The sequence below is a fragment of the Salvelinus alpinus genome, chromosome 17 (assembly GCF_045679555.1).
Source record: "Salvelinus alpinus chromosome 17, SLU_Salpinus.1, whole genome shotgun sequence".
NCBI classification, from domain to species: domain Eukaryota; kingdom Metazoa; phylum Chordata; class Actinopteri; order Salmoniformes; family Salmonidae; genus Salvelinus; species Salvelinus alpinus.
In genome coordinates this window covers 39,935,313-39,954,067 of record NC_092102.1, presented here as the reverse complement: position 1 = coordinate 39,954,067, position 18,755 = coordinate 39,935,313, and the positions used below count along the sequence as shown (strand labels likewise).

Below are 18,755 nucleotides of genomic sequence, written 5' to 3'. Positions count from 1 at the left end.
AGTGACCCTTTACCTTCTACACCCACTCCCTGGCCTCCTAATAGCACATCCAGCCGTAACAGTGTCCCCCACCTTAAGATCCAGCTTACTGAGATGTATTCAACTACAATAGTAAACTATGGTGCTGAAGTCTATATGACTATATACTAACATTTGTCAATTATTTGAGACATGGATGTAAGTTTGCACTGTCATACATTTTTGTGAGTCAAAGTTTTAGCTGTGTGATGTGTGATGTCTTTTATTCTCCCTTGGGATGTTTACTCTTTTCTTTTTGTTTTGTATCGAACCATCAAAGGTCTGTGAGAGTGTGAGAGGATGTGTGTTAAAAAAAATACTTCAAAAGACAAATAATGATCAATTATTTTTCTTGTACATATTAGAATACAGGTTGTAATGCTCCTTGCCGTTAGGTGTCAAAGCGACTCAGGATTAGAGTCCTTAAAGTAGCTACCATCTTGACTGAGGACAATACTGTCCCTGCCTCTTTCCTGAATGGGACAGTAAGGATGCATCTCAATAATCTAAAGTGGCATCCTATCCACTTATCCTTTCCCTAATCTACACTGAGATGTGACCAATTGAGATGTACCCTATTGGAGCTTTTGGGTTAGATGTGTTAACGGTCCAATTAGACACTGCTCTCTAGGGGGATAAAAGTGTAATAACTTGTAACAACACAGGATCATTTCATGCTGGCATCATCATAACACAACACATATTTGAAAGTATAAAGATGTATTTGTGGGAGCAGTGGAATATTAATTGTTCTCTAGATACAGTGAGAGTGAGGTGAGAAATTGTTCTTATTGTTTAGGATGTTCTGAACTAGAAACATTTATTTGTCCCTTCAATCACAAACCACCATGTTCCACTCAACGTATCGCCAACTATCTTGTAAATTACTATATTTTGTTTGAATGATCTACTAATATGATATAATTATTAATATTATGTATATTTATTTTTCTGTTGCTGTTTTAAATGATGACTGTATGTAACTCTGTTTGATCCTATGAATGACGCAGTGTGTGGATTGCAGTAACGACTCACTCACACACACACATACACACACAGATACATACACATCTGGTCTCCATGCTTCCTTAACCCCTAGAGTTTTCTGAACCTTATACTACAGTATCTCTGTGGTCACACTTCTTACTCACATGATGAAGACATTTTACAAAGAGAGAGGGGAGGGGGCCTATACATGAGAGACCATAGGTGTGTGTGTGTGTGTGTGTGTGTGTGTGTGTGGAACTCACCACCTCTAACAAGGCCTTGTTGGTCCTCACTGCGAGACTGTTTTTCTCTTTTTCTTGTTGTTATTTTCCTTCTTTCCATCACCCTCTCACCTTGACGTCCATGTTATCTCCAAGTTGTTGTTTTCTGAGTATGTAGTGTGGGACTAATGAAAGGTGTGAGTTTAGGGTGGCAACCCGCCAATCACAGAGAGAGGGCGGGGCCACCAGGTGCACGTGTGTCTAGTGTGACGTGAGAGTTGTGGGGGAGGGAGGGAGGAAGAAAGAGGGGGTGTGACAGAGGATGGAGTAAGCAGATAGATTGAAAAAAAATCTGAAATGAAATGTATCAACAAAAAAAGATATGCTTGTATTTTTTCCCGTTTAGTTCTTAGAACAGTTGTTCACCTAGTATGTTAATGTTTTAAAAGAAAGGGGGTTGATTGTGTGTGGATTATTTTTGTTCTGCTTTGCGCCCTAAAAATGATGGCAGCTTAAAGATACTTTGGGGTTCTCCCGTGTACCATCTCAATGAGTACACCCCTCCCCCGTCAAAACAACTATTTATAGACATATAAAAAAGATTGGTGTATCTGATATCTATGGTGATCGTGCCTTTCACTATTTCTGCATGGTTTTTGTGATGTACTGAATTGTTCCATCCCTGAGTGGACAGTCAAGTCCATAGACAGTCAAGTCCATAGACAGTGAAGACCATAGACAGTCAAGTCCATAGACAGTCAAGTCCATAGACAGTGAAGACCTATGCAACCACCAACGGATGGGTTAATACAACATCCATTCAGAAAAACGCAGGTACCACACAACAACAACAACAACAACAACAATAAACACTCAGGTTGACAACCTGAATCTCGTCTCGTCATTTACACCTGAAGGACTGGTTGGTTGGGGTGAGAACTGGAGGGAAAGGAAGGGGGGGAGCAGGGTAGCTTGGCTGGGGGTTGGGGTCAGGACTGGGGGGAAGGGGGGGCAGGGTAGCTTGGTTGGGGTGAGGACTGGGGGGAAGGGGGGACAGGGTAGATTGGGTGGGGGTTGGGGTGAGGACTGGGGGGAAGGGGGGACAGGGTAGCTTGGGTGGGGGTGAGGACTGGGGGGAAGGGTGACATGGTCACATGGCTGGGAAAGACAAATGGGGAAGACAGAAACACACAGAAACAACAGCCTCTCCAAAAACGTCCCAGTTTTAAATCTTGTGGGGGAAAAATAAGTATGGGTTTTTGAGCAGCTGACACATTGTACGACCTAGCAGGGTTAAAATACACATACACACTCACATACACACGCACAAACACTCGCACATAGACACACAGACCCACAAGCATACCGTAAATACCATAGTACATAGACTAACAAAATAAGGATAGCAATTTAAATTATACAAGAGCTTCTCATCTAAACCATATTGCACATAGTGTTGCACACTTGATTAATGCTATGATTCACAAATGTGTGGATATTTTAAAAGCCTTTCATTTTCAATTTGTTAAAGAGAGCAAAAATGCTTACTACTGGTATTAAGGTAATTTTTTCAAGAGCCTTTGTCTTTACACTGTACCACTCAGAGGAGGGTATGTGGTGTTGATGTCTCTTAAAGAGATATTTGAATATAGATCCGTGTCTTTACACAAGTATCTCTCCTGGACCTAGTTTGTGTCATATAGTGTAGTGGAAAGTGGCCCTAATTCTATTTCCTTGAGCTGCAGGGTGGTGTAGCCTATAAACAGAGAGAGAGAGAGGCGGTCTGTCCAACCTCAGGTTTCCAATCCTTTCAGTAATCTGCTACAGCACGCCCTAACCTACTGAAACTAGTTCTGCAACTTCAGTAAAGAGACAACACCACTTCCCCTTCCAGAAGCACAGTCTCAGGTAAATGCTAAACCAGATACCTATTTATGTTTTTTATGGGGTGTTGTAGGCTATATGTAAATATACCTACATGTTACGTTTTCAACGAGATCTGTGTTTGTTCACCGACTGTAAGATTCCAACAGTTTGATTGCAGGTGAGTTCTGCCATCTCAAGGTGAGACCATATTGTATTTTAGGATCAACAACTGTAGGCTACCACATCTCATTGTGTGACCTGTAGGCTTACCTTCAGTGGTGACCATGTGACCATTCGCTTTAGTTATGTCACTGATCTTACATATCACCGAAGATCATCTATTATATTGACAAGATAACTGAGTGACCGCTCATATTTAACAATGGAAATACATGTCCTCAAAGATGGAAGGCAGGAAGGAGAAGGCGAGATCAGGTGGGACCATTCTAGCCAATGAGAGGGCAGATAAGCGTGGTAACGATAGGCACAACTCTGATATAAAGTAGTATTTTTCGAAGTTGCCAAAATGCCATGTGCATCAATTTAGGCTATATCGGTACATTTGTAACAACCTAACCATCACAAAACTTCTATTCGATCAAATAAGCCTCACGTATCAAATGAGCAATTTCATTTTTGTTGACCAGATTCGACACTCAATAACCACGTTTCCATCCAGTTTTTATGTGAGTAAAAAAATATATACTGTAGCCTATTAAAAAAAAAATGACAGCTGTGATCGAAACAGGAAGTTACCGTACAATTTTATAAATGCAGACAGATAATTTGTTCGTTCGACATGCGGGAGATCTTTGGTAAAATTAATTATGTGAGAAATGATGGTGGAAATGCCATTAGGCTGAAATATTGATATAATAATCATCATGTAAAGCAGGGGCACAACTTTCTCTAGGGACAGTTCTGAAATTGCATTTCTGTCCCCCCCAGTTTTATCATTGGAATGTGATACAAAACGAGGCAACGGTGTGCTTCAGGACCAATGCGGATGCCTCAGAGCAGTGGGGTAGGCTGTTTAGAGTGTTTATCCTGAAGGATAATAAAAAATAAAAAAATAATAATAAATGATGCCCCCCACTTCTTAAACGCAAGTTGCGCCTCTGATCACGTGCTCGAAAATGTGTCGCCAATTCAAATCACAATTTATTTGATTGGATGGAAACCTAACTAGTGACCTCCACACAAAAATGCCTCACTCCATAGTCTTATTTTCGTGAACAGATTTTAGGCGAAGTAAACTCCTCTTGCTTCTTCCTCTCTGATATCACATATTAGGTGTAATGATTAGTCCAAACAGTTGCAACGTTTTGCAACAAAACGAGAGTTTCTATTGGACGAGTTCAGGTAGTTCCCGCCCCGTTTCGTTCGCTTCCGTTTAATAAAACGTTTAGGAAACGTTTTGCAACATAACGTTTGTATAACGTTTTTATATTGACTGCGTAATGAATACGCCCCTGCTCTCTATCTGGACATGGCTACAGGAAAGCCCTAATGTTCTGCCTTCCTTCCATTATAAATTCTACAAGAACGTCCTATCTGAATTGGTTGATGCTTGAATACAGTTGTCTGTCTCAAATGGTAAGAATTTCACAATTTTGTTTTACTGCAAAGAATATTCCGTCGCAAAGGGGGGTAACCTTAGCGATGCGTCAATTTCTGGAAGCCAGCAGTGTAGGCTGTAGCCTATGTAGGTTGCATCTCGAAGCGTAGGCTGGAAAATCAACAAGGGGATTACAACAACCCTCCCAGGGAGCAGCTGACGCGATCAATTCTGACACATTTGATCTAATAACCACATTACGTGGGTTTTGTGGTTGTAGGCCTAGGTAGATATTTGCCGCATATAGCTGATGTTTCACGACCACTTTCACGGTGGAAGCATAGACTATTGGTAGCCTAATATTCATAGAGGGCTATGTATTTGGCCTACTGTTTTAATACTCAATCTATTAAGTTATGCATGTGGTGTTGGCTTTATTTTCAACTATGAATGATATTAGATGCGTTTGATCTTTCCACAGGTCTTGCGAATGGAATCGGATAGGCTATGAATAATTGCCGCATCACCTCCTAGACCTAGAGGGAGCCAGACAACAATGTTACGGATCAAGTGCAACATTGTTACAACGGAGCAATAACAAGTGTATTATTGCAGACCAATAGCATAACTAATTGCAACATTTTAACACACCAGGCGTAGGCTACATGGCTATCTCGTGTGAAGTCAAAAGGCAAAACTGAAGACAATTCACCCTGAAGTCTGCTGAACAACATCATCAGTGGATGCTGTAAGTCAACAAGAGAGAAGAGCTCAGGTTGCGCTGACTCCTCTATTCATTAGTTTTGTTAACTGGACCACCGCCATGTATAACCCTGCCAACGATGCCGTGGCCGGGTACTCCAGCGGCACCATGGCAGAGAAAGACCCAAGCCAGGAGACGACCCTGGGAAGTGCCTACTCACCGGTGGACTACATGAGCATCACCAGCTTCCCCCGGTTACCCGAGGATGACGTGGTTTCCGGGGAAAACACTCTCAAATCACGCAAAGATGACGACAACTTCCTTAGCGAGCAAGACACGGGTAAGAGACCGGTGGAGACATAGCAGACAATAAGGTGGTTAACCAAAACATCAGTCATAAGGTCTACATAACACTGTCATAGCAGTGACATCTCCTTTATCTCCCTTGTCTGCCAGACAGTCATGTATGATGTTCAATATGTTGTTGTACTCAGAGCCATATACAGTATTTAGATATAAATAATGGGTCTGGTTGTACTTATTCTGGCAACTGCTGCCTGCCTATTGCCCTTCATGCCCATTAAACGCTTCCTGAATTGCATTGACCTCTGACCTCAATGTTCCAGACCCAGACCTGTTTCTGAAGTCAGCCCGTCTGCAGCGTCTCCCGTCCTCCGCCTCTGACCTGGCCAGCCATGACATCACACCCCTGCGAGAGACCACCAGAGACCCCTTAGCGGAGGGCTGTGCCTGCCAGAGAGATGGCCTCACTGTCATCATCACAGCCTGCCTCACCTTTGCCACAGGAGTCACTATTGCTCTCATCATGCAGATCTACTTCGGAGACCCACAGGTGTGTGTGTGTCTGCCTTCCGCCCATCTTCCTCTCTTTACCCTCTACCCATCTCTCTGTCTCTCCATCCTCTCCCTTCCTCTCTCCACCCTCATTCCCTCCCCCAATCTAAGTAAATTCCCTCTCCTCTTCCCTGTGTGTCAGATCTTTAACCAGGGGGCAGTGGTGACTGACGTGGCCCAGTGTACATCTCTGGGCTTCGAGGCCCTGGAGAAGCAAGGCTCCAGTGTGGATGCTGCCATCGCTGCTGCTCTCTGTCTGGGCATCATACACCCACACACCTCCGGCATCGGCGGGTGAGTCTTCACATGTCACACCAGCAGATCATCACCAGCAATAGATAGTCAATAGGATTAGGTGGATCCAAATCAAAGTGTGAGTTATGTCCCTTAGATCTGCAAGAAGAGGATGTGCTTATTGCTGTTGAACAACACTGGTCTTTGTTATTTGCAGTGGAGGCGTGATGCTAGTGCATGACATCCGTAGGAACGAGAGCAGGGTCATAGACTTCAGTGAGACAGCGCCCTCTGCCATCCTGGAGGACATGTTACAGACCAACCTGGAGCTCAAGGTAAGAGCCTCATCATAACCTCAGGCCGAGCTTGAGAGCATCAAAACCGTAATGTATCATGGGTATATTGTGACTGACATGTCTGTTCTACAAAAAAATATTGAGTCGTTACTTATGATGCAAGGTGATTTGTAGATCAGTCAGTCGGCAGTCGCCTGCAATCTTTATGATGCTCTCGAACACGGCCTTAGTCTACAGCTAAAGGTCAAGTGTTGTGTCGGCCTGGAGTTCTGGTATTTGTAGTCACGGGAAATGTTCACTATCTCTGTTCCAGCCTGGCCTGATGGTTGGAGTTCCGGGCATGCTCAGTGGGATGCACCAGGCCCACCAGCTTTACGGAAGGTAAAGTGAAGTCTCCATGGCTTTTTATCACTGATGAAGTCTCTTTGTCTTAGAGCATTGAAGCTCACTAGCCCCAGTTAAATTCCACAAGGTTTAATAGGTTCTGGAGGTCTGCTTGCTCCAGTTTAGCGCACACAGACAGTCCCAAGCCTTTGAATGGGTTTATCAGGAGTAGAGTGTTATTCTCTGTATCAGCCTTGTACAAGGGGACTATTAGTCCATCTCCTGTACAGTGGAGCTATAATTACTCCAGTGATACATGGTCATTATCGTGGCTCAGTTGGAGGAGTGGGGTGCAGCGTTGAACAAAGCTGTGGGTTTGATTACAATGTTGTCTACATGCACTAAATATAGCTATGCACAGATGTTGGATCTTAATTTGATCACTATTTTTTTGCACCGCAGGAAATGCAAACTTATAGTCTATTTGAGTCTTAAAAACACTTCTAAAGTTTGTAATTTCCACTTTGAAATTTCAGAGTTGATTTGTCCTAGCGAAAAATTAATCACCCGCTACAAAAATGTCCATTTAATTATCATTCACATAATAATTAATATTTCTTGTTGCTGCAGAATCATTTTTCTGCTGTAGCAAAATGGCTCAAAATAAGATCCTACCTCTGTAAGTGGCTTTGGATACAAATGTCTGTTAAACCATATTTGATTACAGATTTAGGACATAAAATGTAATGATAACACAATCCAAACGGATATTTTTGAATTTTTTCCCAGAATGCCTTGGAAGGATGTAGTCACCATGGCAGCAGATGTGGCCAGAAGTGGTTTCAATGTTACACATGACCTGGGTAAACATGAGGAATTGATATTATGCTAAACATATTATGCATCGGTGCTCCTTAGATCAGTGTCTAGGGGCAACTTCATCCTACTCTGTATCCCCCCCTTCTCTCTAGCTGAGGCCCTGGCCAAGGTAAAGGACAAGAATGTGTCGGAGGCTTTCCGTGCCCTGTTTCTCCCCAATGGTCAGCCTCCCCTCTCCGGCCTGTTCTCCCGACGACCCGACCTGGCCGCCATCTTGGACGCTTTGGCAGCCAATGGGATTGCAGAGTTCTACAGTGGAAACCTGACCCAGGAAATGGCAACTGCAGTAAGCAGCTCATCTGTCTCCCGGCCGTCAGCCTCTGGCATTGTATAAGCACTCATAAATACTGTATTGGCTCCACTTTAAAAGATATGCTCTGGGTAGACGTAGCACTTAGGGACATCTCTAGGATCAGCTTACCTTCTCTAAATCCTAACCTTAACCATTAGGAGGGGAAAGCGTAACACTGTCCTTGGATCAGTGTATAGGGGTAACTTCATCCTGCTCCAAAAGATACTGCTTCTCGTGACGTCACTTGGTTATTCCTTATTTATAGGGATCTAGTCAACTTTATTCCATCAGCACAACACTTGCCAGAATGGAAAGGTATTATCATGTGTTTCATGTATTTAAGCGATAAGGCCCAAGGGGGTGTGGTATATGACCAATATACCACGTCTAAGGGCTCTACTTAAGCACGATGCAACGCGGAGTACGTGAAAACAGCCCTTAGCCATGGTATTTTGGCCATATACCACAACCCCCTGATGTGCCTTATTGCTATTATAAGGTGATTATCAACGTAATTAGAGCAGTACAAATAAATGAGAGCAGTAAAAATAAATGTTTTGTCATACCCTTGGTATACGGTCTGATATACCACGGCTGTCAGACAATCATCATTCAAGGCTTGAACCACCCAGTTTATAATGAGGTTTTTAATCATGTATTTTCTAACAGGTGCAAGCCAGAGGAGGAGTTCTCTCTGAGGAGGACTTTGGGAACTACACCACCATCCTACAGCAGCCAGCCGAGAGTTTCTATCAGGGTAAATATAGGGTTCCCTTTGAACAAATATCTTTTCACGATTATATTGTGATGATGCATCCTCGCTCCCAATTCTTGCCAGATGTGATATTTGAACCTGCAACCTTGCGGCTAAATGCATCCATTTCTCTGTTGTTGATGTTGTGTAGGGCACCATGTGATGGCAGCCCCAGCCCCCAGTGCAGGAGCAGCTCTGATCACAGCTCTGAACATTCTGGAAGGCTACAACATCACCAGCCAGGTCCCGCGCAACAGCACCTACCACTGGATTGCTGAGGTACTGCGCCCTATTTCATTTACATGACTTATGAAAATACTTGGGTGTCAACCTGATCATTGAGTTAATCAGTAATGGTTGATGATTACTACATGCATCCCATAGTAAATGTTAACCCTGTATACTGTGGTGTCTACAGCATGTACAGTCGTGGCCAAAAGTTTTGAGAATGACAAATATTAATTTTCACAAAGTCTGCTGCCTCAGTTTGTATGATGGCAATTTGCATATACTCCAGAATGTTATGAAGAGTGATCAGATGAATTGCAATTAATTGCAAAGTCCCTATTTGCCATGCATATGAACTGAATCCCCAAAAAACATTTCCACTGCATTTCAGCCCTGCCACAAAAGGACCAGCTGACATCATGTCAGTGATTCTCTCAGTAACACAGGTGTGAGTGTTGACGAGGACAAGGCTGGAGATCACTGTCATTCTGATTGAGTTTCGAATAACACACTGGAAGCATTCAAAGGAGGGTGGTGCTTGGAATCATTGTTCTTCCTCTGTCAAATATGGTTACCTGCAAGGAAACACGTGCCGTCATCATTGCTTTGCATAAAAAGGGCTTCACAGGCAAGGATATTGCCGCCAGTAAGATTGCATCTAAATCAACCATTTATCGGATCATCAAGAACTTCAAGGAGAGCGGTTCAATTGTTGTGAAGAAGGCTTCAGGGCGCCCAAGAAAGTCCAGCAAGCGCCAGGACCGTCTCCTAAAGTTGATTCAGCTGCGGCATCGGGGCACCACCAGTACAGAGCTTGCTCAGGAATGGCAGCAGGCAGGTGTGAGTGCATCTGCACACACAGTGAGTCGAAGACTTTTGGAGGATGGCCTAATGTCAAGAAGGGCAGCAAAGAAGCCACTTCTCTCCAGGAAAAACATCAGGGACAGACCCTTCTGCAAAGGGTACAGGGATTGGACTGCTGAGGACTGGGGTAAAGTCATTTTCTCTGATGAATCCCCTTTCCGATTGTTTGGGGCATCTGGAAAAAAGCTTGTCCGGAGAAGACAAGGTGAGCGCTACCATCAGTCCTGTGTCATGCCAACAGTAAAGCATCCTGAGACCATTCATGTATGGGGTTGCTTCTCAGCCAAGGGAGTGGGCTCACTCACAATTTTGCCTAAGAACACAGCCATGAATAAAGAATGGTACCAACACATCCTCAGAGAGCAACTTCTCCCAACCATCCAGGAACAGTTTGGTGACGAACAATGCCTTTTTTAGCATGATGGAGCACCTTGCAATAAGGCAAAAGTGATAACTAAGTGGCTCGGGAACAAAACATTGATATTTTGGGTCCATGGCCAGGAAACTCCCCAGACCTTAATCACATTAAGAACTTGTGGTCAATCCTCAAGAGACGGGTGGACAAACAAAAACCCACCAATTCTGACAAACTCCAAGTATTGATTATGCAAGAATGGACTGCCATCAGTCAGGATGTGGCCCTGAAGTTAATTGACAGCATGCCAGGGCGGATTGCAGAGGTCTTGAAAGAGAAGGGTCAACACTGCAAATATTGACTCTTTGCATCAACTTCATGTAATTGTCAATAAAAGCCTTTGACACTTATGAAATGCTTGTAATTATACTTCAGTATTCCATAGTAACATCTGACAAAAATATCTAAAGACACTGAAGCAGCAAACTTTGTGGAAATGAATATTTGTGTCATTCTCAAAACTTTTGGCCACGACTGTACTGTATCTGTAAAGCACGGATACTTCTGTAATTTTCACTTACTAATGTCTCTGTCCAGTCTCTGAAGATTGCTGTGGCCCTGGCCAGTGGGCTGGGAGACCCCATGTATGACTCTTCCATCTCAGACATGGTCACACAGATGCTCAGGTAGGTTCTTCTTGATCAACACATTACATCATCAGACACTTTGATCAAACAAAATAAGAAGATGATTGAGACATGAATCACCGTGAAGCGTGAACATCAGACCCGTGTGATGTTTTGAACCATCATAAAGCTGGCTAACTTGTTGATTCCTTGACCGCCCCCCCTGTTGTGCTACCTGTGGTCCTTCAGTAAGTCCCAGGCAGTGCTGCTCCGCCAGATGATCAATGATTCCCAGGCGTTTCCCCCGGGTCACTACATGCCCTCGTACGCCCTGGAGGAGGGCGCCGTGGCCAGTCAGGTCATGGTTATGGGGCCTGACGACTTCATTGTCTCCGTCATGAGGTACAGAAAAGAAACATGCTAGCAGATACCATAGACTTCCAGTCATTGTGCCAATGCTAGTTAGCGTTGGCTCTCGAAACTACCTCTAACTTCCTTCATACTAGACACAGATACATAAAAATGGTATCCATGAGTTCATCTGACTCTGGGGAAGCAGATAAATGGCATCATTGCCAAAATCCCAAAGTATCCCTTTAACCTCAGAGACATTATTAATCAAAAATGTTTGTTCCAATCTCCTATTGAGTTAATAATCCTGGACTTTGAAGGTTTGTGCAATGGAGTAAAGTACTTAAGTAAAATACATTAAAGTACCACTTAAGTAGTTTTTTTTGGTATCTGTACTTTACTTTACTATTTATATTTTTGACAACTTTTACTCCACTACATTCCTAAAGAAAATAATGTACTTTTTACTCCATGCATTTTCCCTGACTTCCAAAAGTACTCGTTACATTTTGAATGCTTAGCAGGACATGTCTAATGACATCCCTGGTCATCCCTACTGCCCCTGATCTGGCAGACTCACTTAACACAAATGCTTAGTTTGTAAATGATGTCTGAGTGTTAAAGTGTGCCCCTAGCTTTCCGTAAATTAAAAAAACAAGAAAACCGTGCCGTCTGGTTTGCTTAATATGAAGAATTAGAGATGATTTATACTTTTACTTTTGATACTTAAGTATATTTTAGTGATTACATTTACTTGTAATACTTAAATACATTTAAAACCAGATACTTTTAGACTTTTACTCAAGTAGTATTTTACTGTGTGACTCACTTTTACTTGAGTCATTTTCTATTAAGGTATCTTTACTTTTACTCAAGTATGAGATTTGGGTACTTTTTCCACCATTGGGTTTGAGTCAAGTTGCTTATGTGTAACTCAGGTTAGGATGCGGTCCAATATCGGCCAAATAGTCATGATTGTATTCAGATGCTGGGTGCTTTGTTCAGAAAAAGAGGACTGTGTAATATGTTTGATCTATTACTGTAAATGTTATTGCAGTTGTTGACTATACATATTTGATGATTGTAAGACGGTTGGTGTTATCTCTGCAATCTCCCTTTAGCTCCCTGAACCGTCCGTTTGGCAGTAGGATAGTGACACCGTCTGGGATCCTGTTGAACAGCCAGATCCTGGACTTCTCATGGTCCAACAAGACCCAGACCTCTCAGCCTCCGAACCCGGTACCACTGCCTGTCATATAATGGACTGGTTTTATCTTTGACTTGGATTTAATCAATCAAAACCAGGGTTTCCCAAGCTCGGTCCTGCCCCCCTCATGATGGGTTGGTTATTTGAATCAGCTGTGTAGTGCTAGGGCAAAAAACAAAATGTGCTCCCAGGCCAGGACCGAGTTTGGGAAACCCTGATCTAAACCACCAGTTATTGGGCATATGAATAACCCTCTCTCTGCTGTCTCTGTCTGCAGCATAATGTCATCCAGCCTGGTAAGAGGCCCCTGTCCTTCCTGGTGCCCACGGCAGTGAGGCCTCGCCTGGGTTTGTGTGGCACGTACGTGGCCCTGGGATCCTCCAACGGGGACCGGGCCCTCAGTGGCATCACCCAGGTGTTGATGAACGTCTTGTCCTCTCGTAAAAACCTGAGTGACAGCTTGGCATATGGTAGACTCCACCCACAGTTGCAACCCGACACTCTCTTGGTGGACTGTGAGTATGGCCTTCAGAAATAGTTTCTAACTTTGTCTCTGTTTCATCCACAAATAATCACATTCATGTACTGTATGTCTAAACACTAAACTTGTTTTTCATCTTTATTCCTTCCCTCACTTCTTTCCCTCTTTCAGCTGAGTTCCTGGAGGAGGATGTGGAGGTGCTGCAGTTCAAAGGTCACCAGGTGCAGAGGGTAGACGTCCTCTCATTGGTGGAGGGCACCAGGAGGACCAATGACCTCATCATTGGGGTGAAGGACCCGCGTAGTGCGGACGCCTCAGCCCTCACCATGTCCATGAACATGCCCTAGCCTTTCTTTACGCCAGGGTTGGGTGAGTGACAGGAGGGGGTGTAGGGGTGAGGGATACAAAAGGGAAACAGAGGGTTTTGAGGAGTATGAAGGACAAATGTCTATATATGATGCCAGTATTTTGGAGGAAAATGATGCTCGAAAGGGCTGATATTCCACCAAAGGGCTGATATTCCCAAAGGGACTGATAAAAACGGGATTATTATGGACAGGTATGAAGGAGGGATACTAAGGGATATTAAGAAGAGGAGTAGAGGTGCAGGAAATGGAGGGGCGTGGAGCAGTCTTTGGTTGTTCTGGAGAAATGTGTAATGAGTCTCTGAAATGGGTTATACCCTACTACTCACACGGGGTGTAGCATGCTGTGTGTTTTCGGTTGTCTTTTGCCAGGCACATTTCACTGTAAATCCACTGGGATATGGCTATGCTCACACACACTGAGAGGACGGAAACTGAAATGGCTCCTTCCACCACACACACACACACACACACACACATTCCTACATACGCACGCATTCATTCCTTTGCACACATAACACACACAGATGGCATGCTTACGTCTAGATTCTCCTCAGTGGCCCATTTAACTTAGCTGAGCATCCCCTCCCCTGCCTGTCGTTATACTTCCACTCATTCAAAATGCCGGCGAATGCCAGTGCATATAAAATCATATGGGTTTGATCTGCTCAGTTCCATTATCTTCCCTTGTGAACACTCAGGAGTTAGCTAGTCACATATTGACACACCTTGATTTATGCTTAGACCACCTGTTTACTGTGTGTGCATTTGTATGGGCAGTGAGTCAGTGACTGAGTCAGGGACTGTCCTTAATCGGATTCTTGTGGCTTGAGTCTAAAGGTGTAGTAGCTTGTAGATATCTAACCTGTTATGAACAATCACTAGGTTACTAGATGCCATTTTGTAAAGAATAGAGATCATATTCTTATCTCAAAAAGAGAGTGGACACCGCACACTACTCTTCACGTGAATGTCGTCCGTCCTCACTTCAATATTGAATGTTATTTATTGCTAGTACTACTGGGTTTAAATAATGTTGTATTATTATTTAAGGTGATCTGGGGTAATGACTGGAAAGGGAGTAGTTTGATAGCTTATTGCAAACATTTTTCAGAAAGGATATTTTTAGAATGAATGGTCAGAGTGACCAGGTTATGAACAATTGCTCGTACAATGGTTTTTGTCTATTTATATTAGCATATTTTGCTTATACTTTGTCATTTGCACAGATGTTTTCGGTTGAGACAACACTTGCGCTATCTGATTTACTTTTTAATATATTGAATGATTATTGTATTTTAGTGAAACAGTAGATGTTAGTCTTTGTGCCCATATTGCTGTGTCAATGGGCTATTTATTATAGCACGTATGAAAAGACTCTCCCTTTGTATTCCAAAATGCTACCACAGGCCAATTCTTATCCATAGCCTAACTGACCATTGTGCTAATACCTCAATAGATGTGGCTGTTTTCAATCTAACTTCAAAATGCCAATAACCATGATAAAACACTGCTTGGTTACATAAGTAATCATTGATGCCATTATGAAGCATTAAATAAATGCATCTTTTATTTTCTCATTTGTTGAGCAATGACTGGCCTATACATGGGCTCTGTTTTATGTGATGCTATTTGCCTTTCCTTCTCCTTTGTCTTAAATTTTAACGTCCACTTGTTTGCACAGTAACAAGGTTGTTTGTATACGCTACGCATTATGTACTTTGTATTGAAAAGTAAGAATTCACACTGGAAGAAACACTGTATAGGAGGGCCCAGTTATGGAATAAATATGTTTACACAGATATGTGTATATAAGGATGTTACTATGTTTTTGAAATGAATTATATTTTTAGACATACTGAACTGTCATTAAATGTATTATTATCAAAATATAAACTATAAAGGTAATCAAATGGCTGTGTCAATATCACGTTTTAAACATGTGGTGCAAATTATTTAAAACTAGTCATAAGCTAGGAACCCAGTGAAAATCTTTTAAGTTCAGGATTTATTTGTCACGTGCACAAGTACAGTGAAATGCTTAACTTGCAAGCCCTACACAAAAGTGTAGAATTCAATATAAAAAAAAGTATAAGTAATAAGAAAACAAAAAACACAAAATAAGATAGGAAGCTATACCGAACAAAAATATAAATGCAACATGCAACAATTTCAATGATTTTACTGAGTTACAGTTCATATAAGGAAATCATTCAATTGAAATAAATGTATTAAGCCCTAATCTATGGATTTCACATGACTGGGCAGGGGCGCAGCTATGGGTGTGCCTGGGAGGGAATAGGGCCGCCAACTTGGGAGCCAGGCCCAGCCAATCAGAATGAGTTTTTCCACACAAAAAGGCTTCATTACAGACATAAATATTCCTCAGTTTCCTCAGCTGTCCGGGTGGCAGGTCTCAGACGATCCTGCAGATAAAGAATCCGGGTGTGGAGGTCTTGAGCTGGCGTGGTTACACGTGGTTTGCCGTTGTGAGGCCGGTTGAATGTGCTGCCAAATTCTCTGAAACGATGGAGGCGGCTTATGGTAGAGAAATGAACATTCAAATCTCTGGCAACAGCTCTGGTGGACAATTTCATGCCAATTTCATGCTCCTTCAAATCTTGAGACATCTGTAGCATTGTTGTGTGACAAACCTGGCCATTTTAGTGGCATTTTATTGTCTCCAGCACAAGGTGTACCTGTGTAACGATCATGCTGTTTAATCCGCTTCTTGATATGCCACATCTGTCAGGTGGATGGATTATCTTGGCAAAGGAGAAACGCTCACTAACAGGGATGTCAACACACAGATTTTTTTGCATATGGAACATTTCTGTGATCTTTTATTTCAGCTCATGAAACATGGGACCAACACTTTACATGCTGCGTTTATATTTTTGTTCAGTATACATGACGGGTCAAAAGTTTTAGAACACCTACTCATTCAAAGGTTTTTATTTTATTTTTTACTATTTTCTACATTGTAGAATAATAGTGAAGACATCAACTATGAAGTAACACATGGAATGTACTCACCAAAAAAGTGTTAAACAAATAAATATATATTTGAGATTCTTCAAATAGCCACCCTTTGCCTTGATGACAGGTTTGCACATTCTTGGCATTCTCTCAACCAGCTTCACCTGGAATGCTTTTCCAACAGTCTTGAAGGAGTTCCCACATATGCTGAGACCTTGTTGGCTGCTTTTCCTTCACTCTGCGGTCCGACTCATCCCAAACCATCTCAATTTGGTTGAGGTCGGGGGATTGTGGAGGCCAGGTCATCTGATGCAGCACTCCATCACTCTCCTTCTTGGTAAAATAGCCCTTACACAGCCTGGAGGTGTGTTGGGTAATTGTCCTGTTGAAAAACAAATGATAGTCCCACTAAGCCCAAACCAGATTGGATGGCGTTTTGCTGCAGAATCCTGTGGTAGCCATGCTGGTTAAGTGTGCCTTGAATTCTAAATAAATCACAGACAGTGTCACCAGCAAAGCACCATCACACATCCTCCTCCATACTTTACGGTGGGAACCACACATGCAGAGATCATCCGTTCACCCACACTGCGTCTCACAAAGACACGGGATTGGAACCAAAAATCTCCAATTTGGACACCAGACCAAAGGACAGATTTGCACCAGTCTAATGTCCATTGCTTGTGTTTCTTGGCTCAAGCAAGTCTCTTCTTATTATTTGTGTCCTTTAGTAGTGGTTTCTTTGCAGCAATTCAAACATGAAGGCCTGATTCACACAGTCTCCTCTGAACAGTTGATGTTGAGATGTGTCTGTTTCTTGAACTCTGTGAAGCATTTATTTGGGCTGCAATTTCTGAGGCTGGTAACTCTAAAAAACGTATCCTCTGCAGCAGAGGTAACTCTGGGTCTTCCATTCCTATGGCTGTCCTCATGAGAGCCAGTTTCATCATAGCACTTGATGGTTTTTGCGACTGCACTTGAAGAAACTTTCAAAGTTCTTGAAATTTTCCGTATTGACTGACCTTCATGTCTTAAAGTAATGATGGACTGTCGTTTCTCTTTGCTTATTTGAGCTGTTCTTGCCATAATATGGACTTGGTCTTTTACCAAATAGGGCTATCTTCTGTATACCACCCCTACCTTGACACAACACAACTGATTGGCTCAAACGCATTAAGAAGGAAAGAAATTCCACAAATGTACTTTTAACAAGGCACACCTGTTAATTGAAATGCATTCCAGGTTACCTCATGAAGCTGGTTGAGAGAATGCCAAGAGTGTGCAAGGCTGTCATCAAGGCAAATGGTGGTTACTTTGAAGAATCTCAAATATAAAATATATTTTGATTTGTTTAACACTTTTTTGTGTTACTACATGATTCCATATGTGTTATTTCATAGTTTTGATGTCTTCACAATTATTCTACTATGTAGAAAATAGTACAAATAAAGAAAAACCCTGGAATGAGTAGGTGTGTTCAAACCTTTGACTGGTACTGTACATGTATGGAGGGATTAGAAGAAAGTGACTGGTAGCAGGATTAATAATGATAATAATAAACAGTATGGCAGCAACATAAGTGGTGGGTGTTTATGTAAGTGTGTGGGTCTTATAGTGTGAGTGTGCATGTGTCAGTGTAGGTGTGATAGATGGATATACATGTCAACATGGCTTAAAAGTGACTGGTATCAGGAATATATAAATACTTATGGTAATGTATTAATGATAATATGTACATATAAACAGGAGTAATAGTGACCAGTAGCAGGAGAAATACTGTAGATGTATACTAATTGTAATGGCAATCAATCAATGAACACTAGCGTAGTGGTAGTAATAAATCTAGCTAATCAATAATCATTTTAGCAGCAGTGTAGATGTGAGGGGGAGCTGTTAGCCAATTAACAGTCTTATGGCAAGGGGATAGAAGCTGTTTATGACTGCTGGTGTGAGAGGACCATGATAGGTCCTCAGTGATGTGGACACCGAGGAACTTGAAGCTCATGGCCCTCTCCACTGCCTGCAGCCCCGTCGATGTAAACACTTGCTTACATCTACTGTATTTGTTGTTTGACAAGATTATTAGTGTGTAAGCAAAATAAGGCCAAGTAGTGTCCCTATAATAAATCCATAATAAATAGTAAAATCACAGAGTATTTAAATTGTCTTTGGTAAAAGTTTCTCCTCCATCGACCTCAGCCTAGCATTTCACTTATTGGTTGTGATTTTTACTTATTTAAACCCCTTTCAGCCAATCGAGTTAACTGTCATTAGAATAAATTGTACTGAAGATTATCTATTATATTGACAAG

General features: G+C 42.3%; 1 protein-coding gene across 3 annotated transcripts; it reads left to right on the top strand.

The window, feature by feature from the left end:
* The first annotated feature begins 2,904 nt into the window (after positions 1-2,904).
* Positions 2,905-15,266, top strand: LOC139542928 (glutathione hydrolase 7). 3 transcript variants are annotated; one of them, XM_071348927.1, is made up of 15 exons: positions 2,905-3,134; positions 5,132-5,693; positions 5,980-6,206; positions 6,351-6,502; positions 6,660-6,777; positions 7,052-7,119; positions 7,852-7,925; positions 8,034-8,227; positions 8,903-8,990; positions 9,139-9,266; positions 11,032-11,120; positions 11,310-11,462; positions 12,533-12,650; positions 12,896-13,133; positions 13,271-15,266. In XM_071348927.1, the coding sequence occupies exons 2-15, from the start codon at positions 5,474-5,476 to the stop codon at positions 13,444-13,446; spliced, it is 2,043 nt and encodes a 680-aa protein (XP_071205028.1). In that variant the 5' UTR covers positions 2,905-3,134; positions 5,132-5,473; the 3' UTR covers positions 13,447-15,266. The 3 variants fall into 3 exon arrangements, with proteins under 3 accessions (XP_071205028.1, XP_071205026.1, XP_071205027.1); XM_071348925.1 differs by lacking the exon at positions 2,905-3,134 and adding an exon at positions 4,532-4,688; XM_071348926.1 differs by lacking the exon at positions 2,905-3,134 and adding an exon at positions 4,787-4,936.
* Positions 15,267-18,755: the final 3,489 nt, after the last annotated feature.

Coding starts and splice junctions, on each gene's coding strand:
- LOC139542928 (XM_071348927.1), top strand. CDS start 5,474: ATGTATAACCCTGCCAACGATGCCGTGGCCGGGTACTCCAGCGGCACC. Junction 8,228..8,902: donor CCCAGGAAATGGCAACTGCA/GTAAGCAGCTCA, acceptor ATTTTCTAACAG/GTGCAAGCCAGAGGAGGAGT. Junction 9,267..11,031: donor CCTACCACTGGATTGCTGAG/GTACTGCGCCCT, acceptor GTCTCTGTCCAG/TCTCTGAAGATTGCTGTGGC.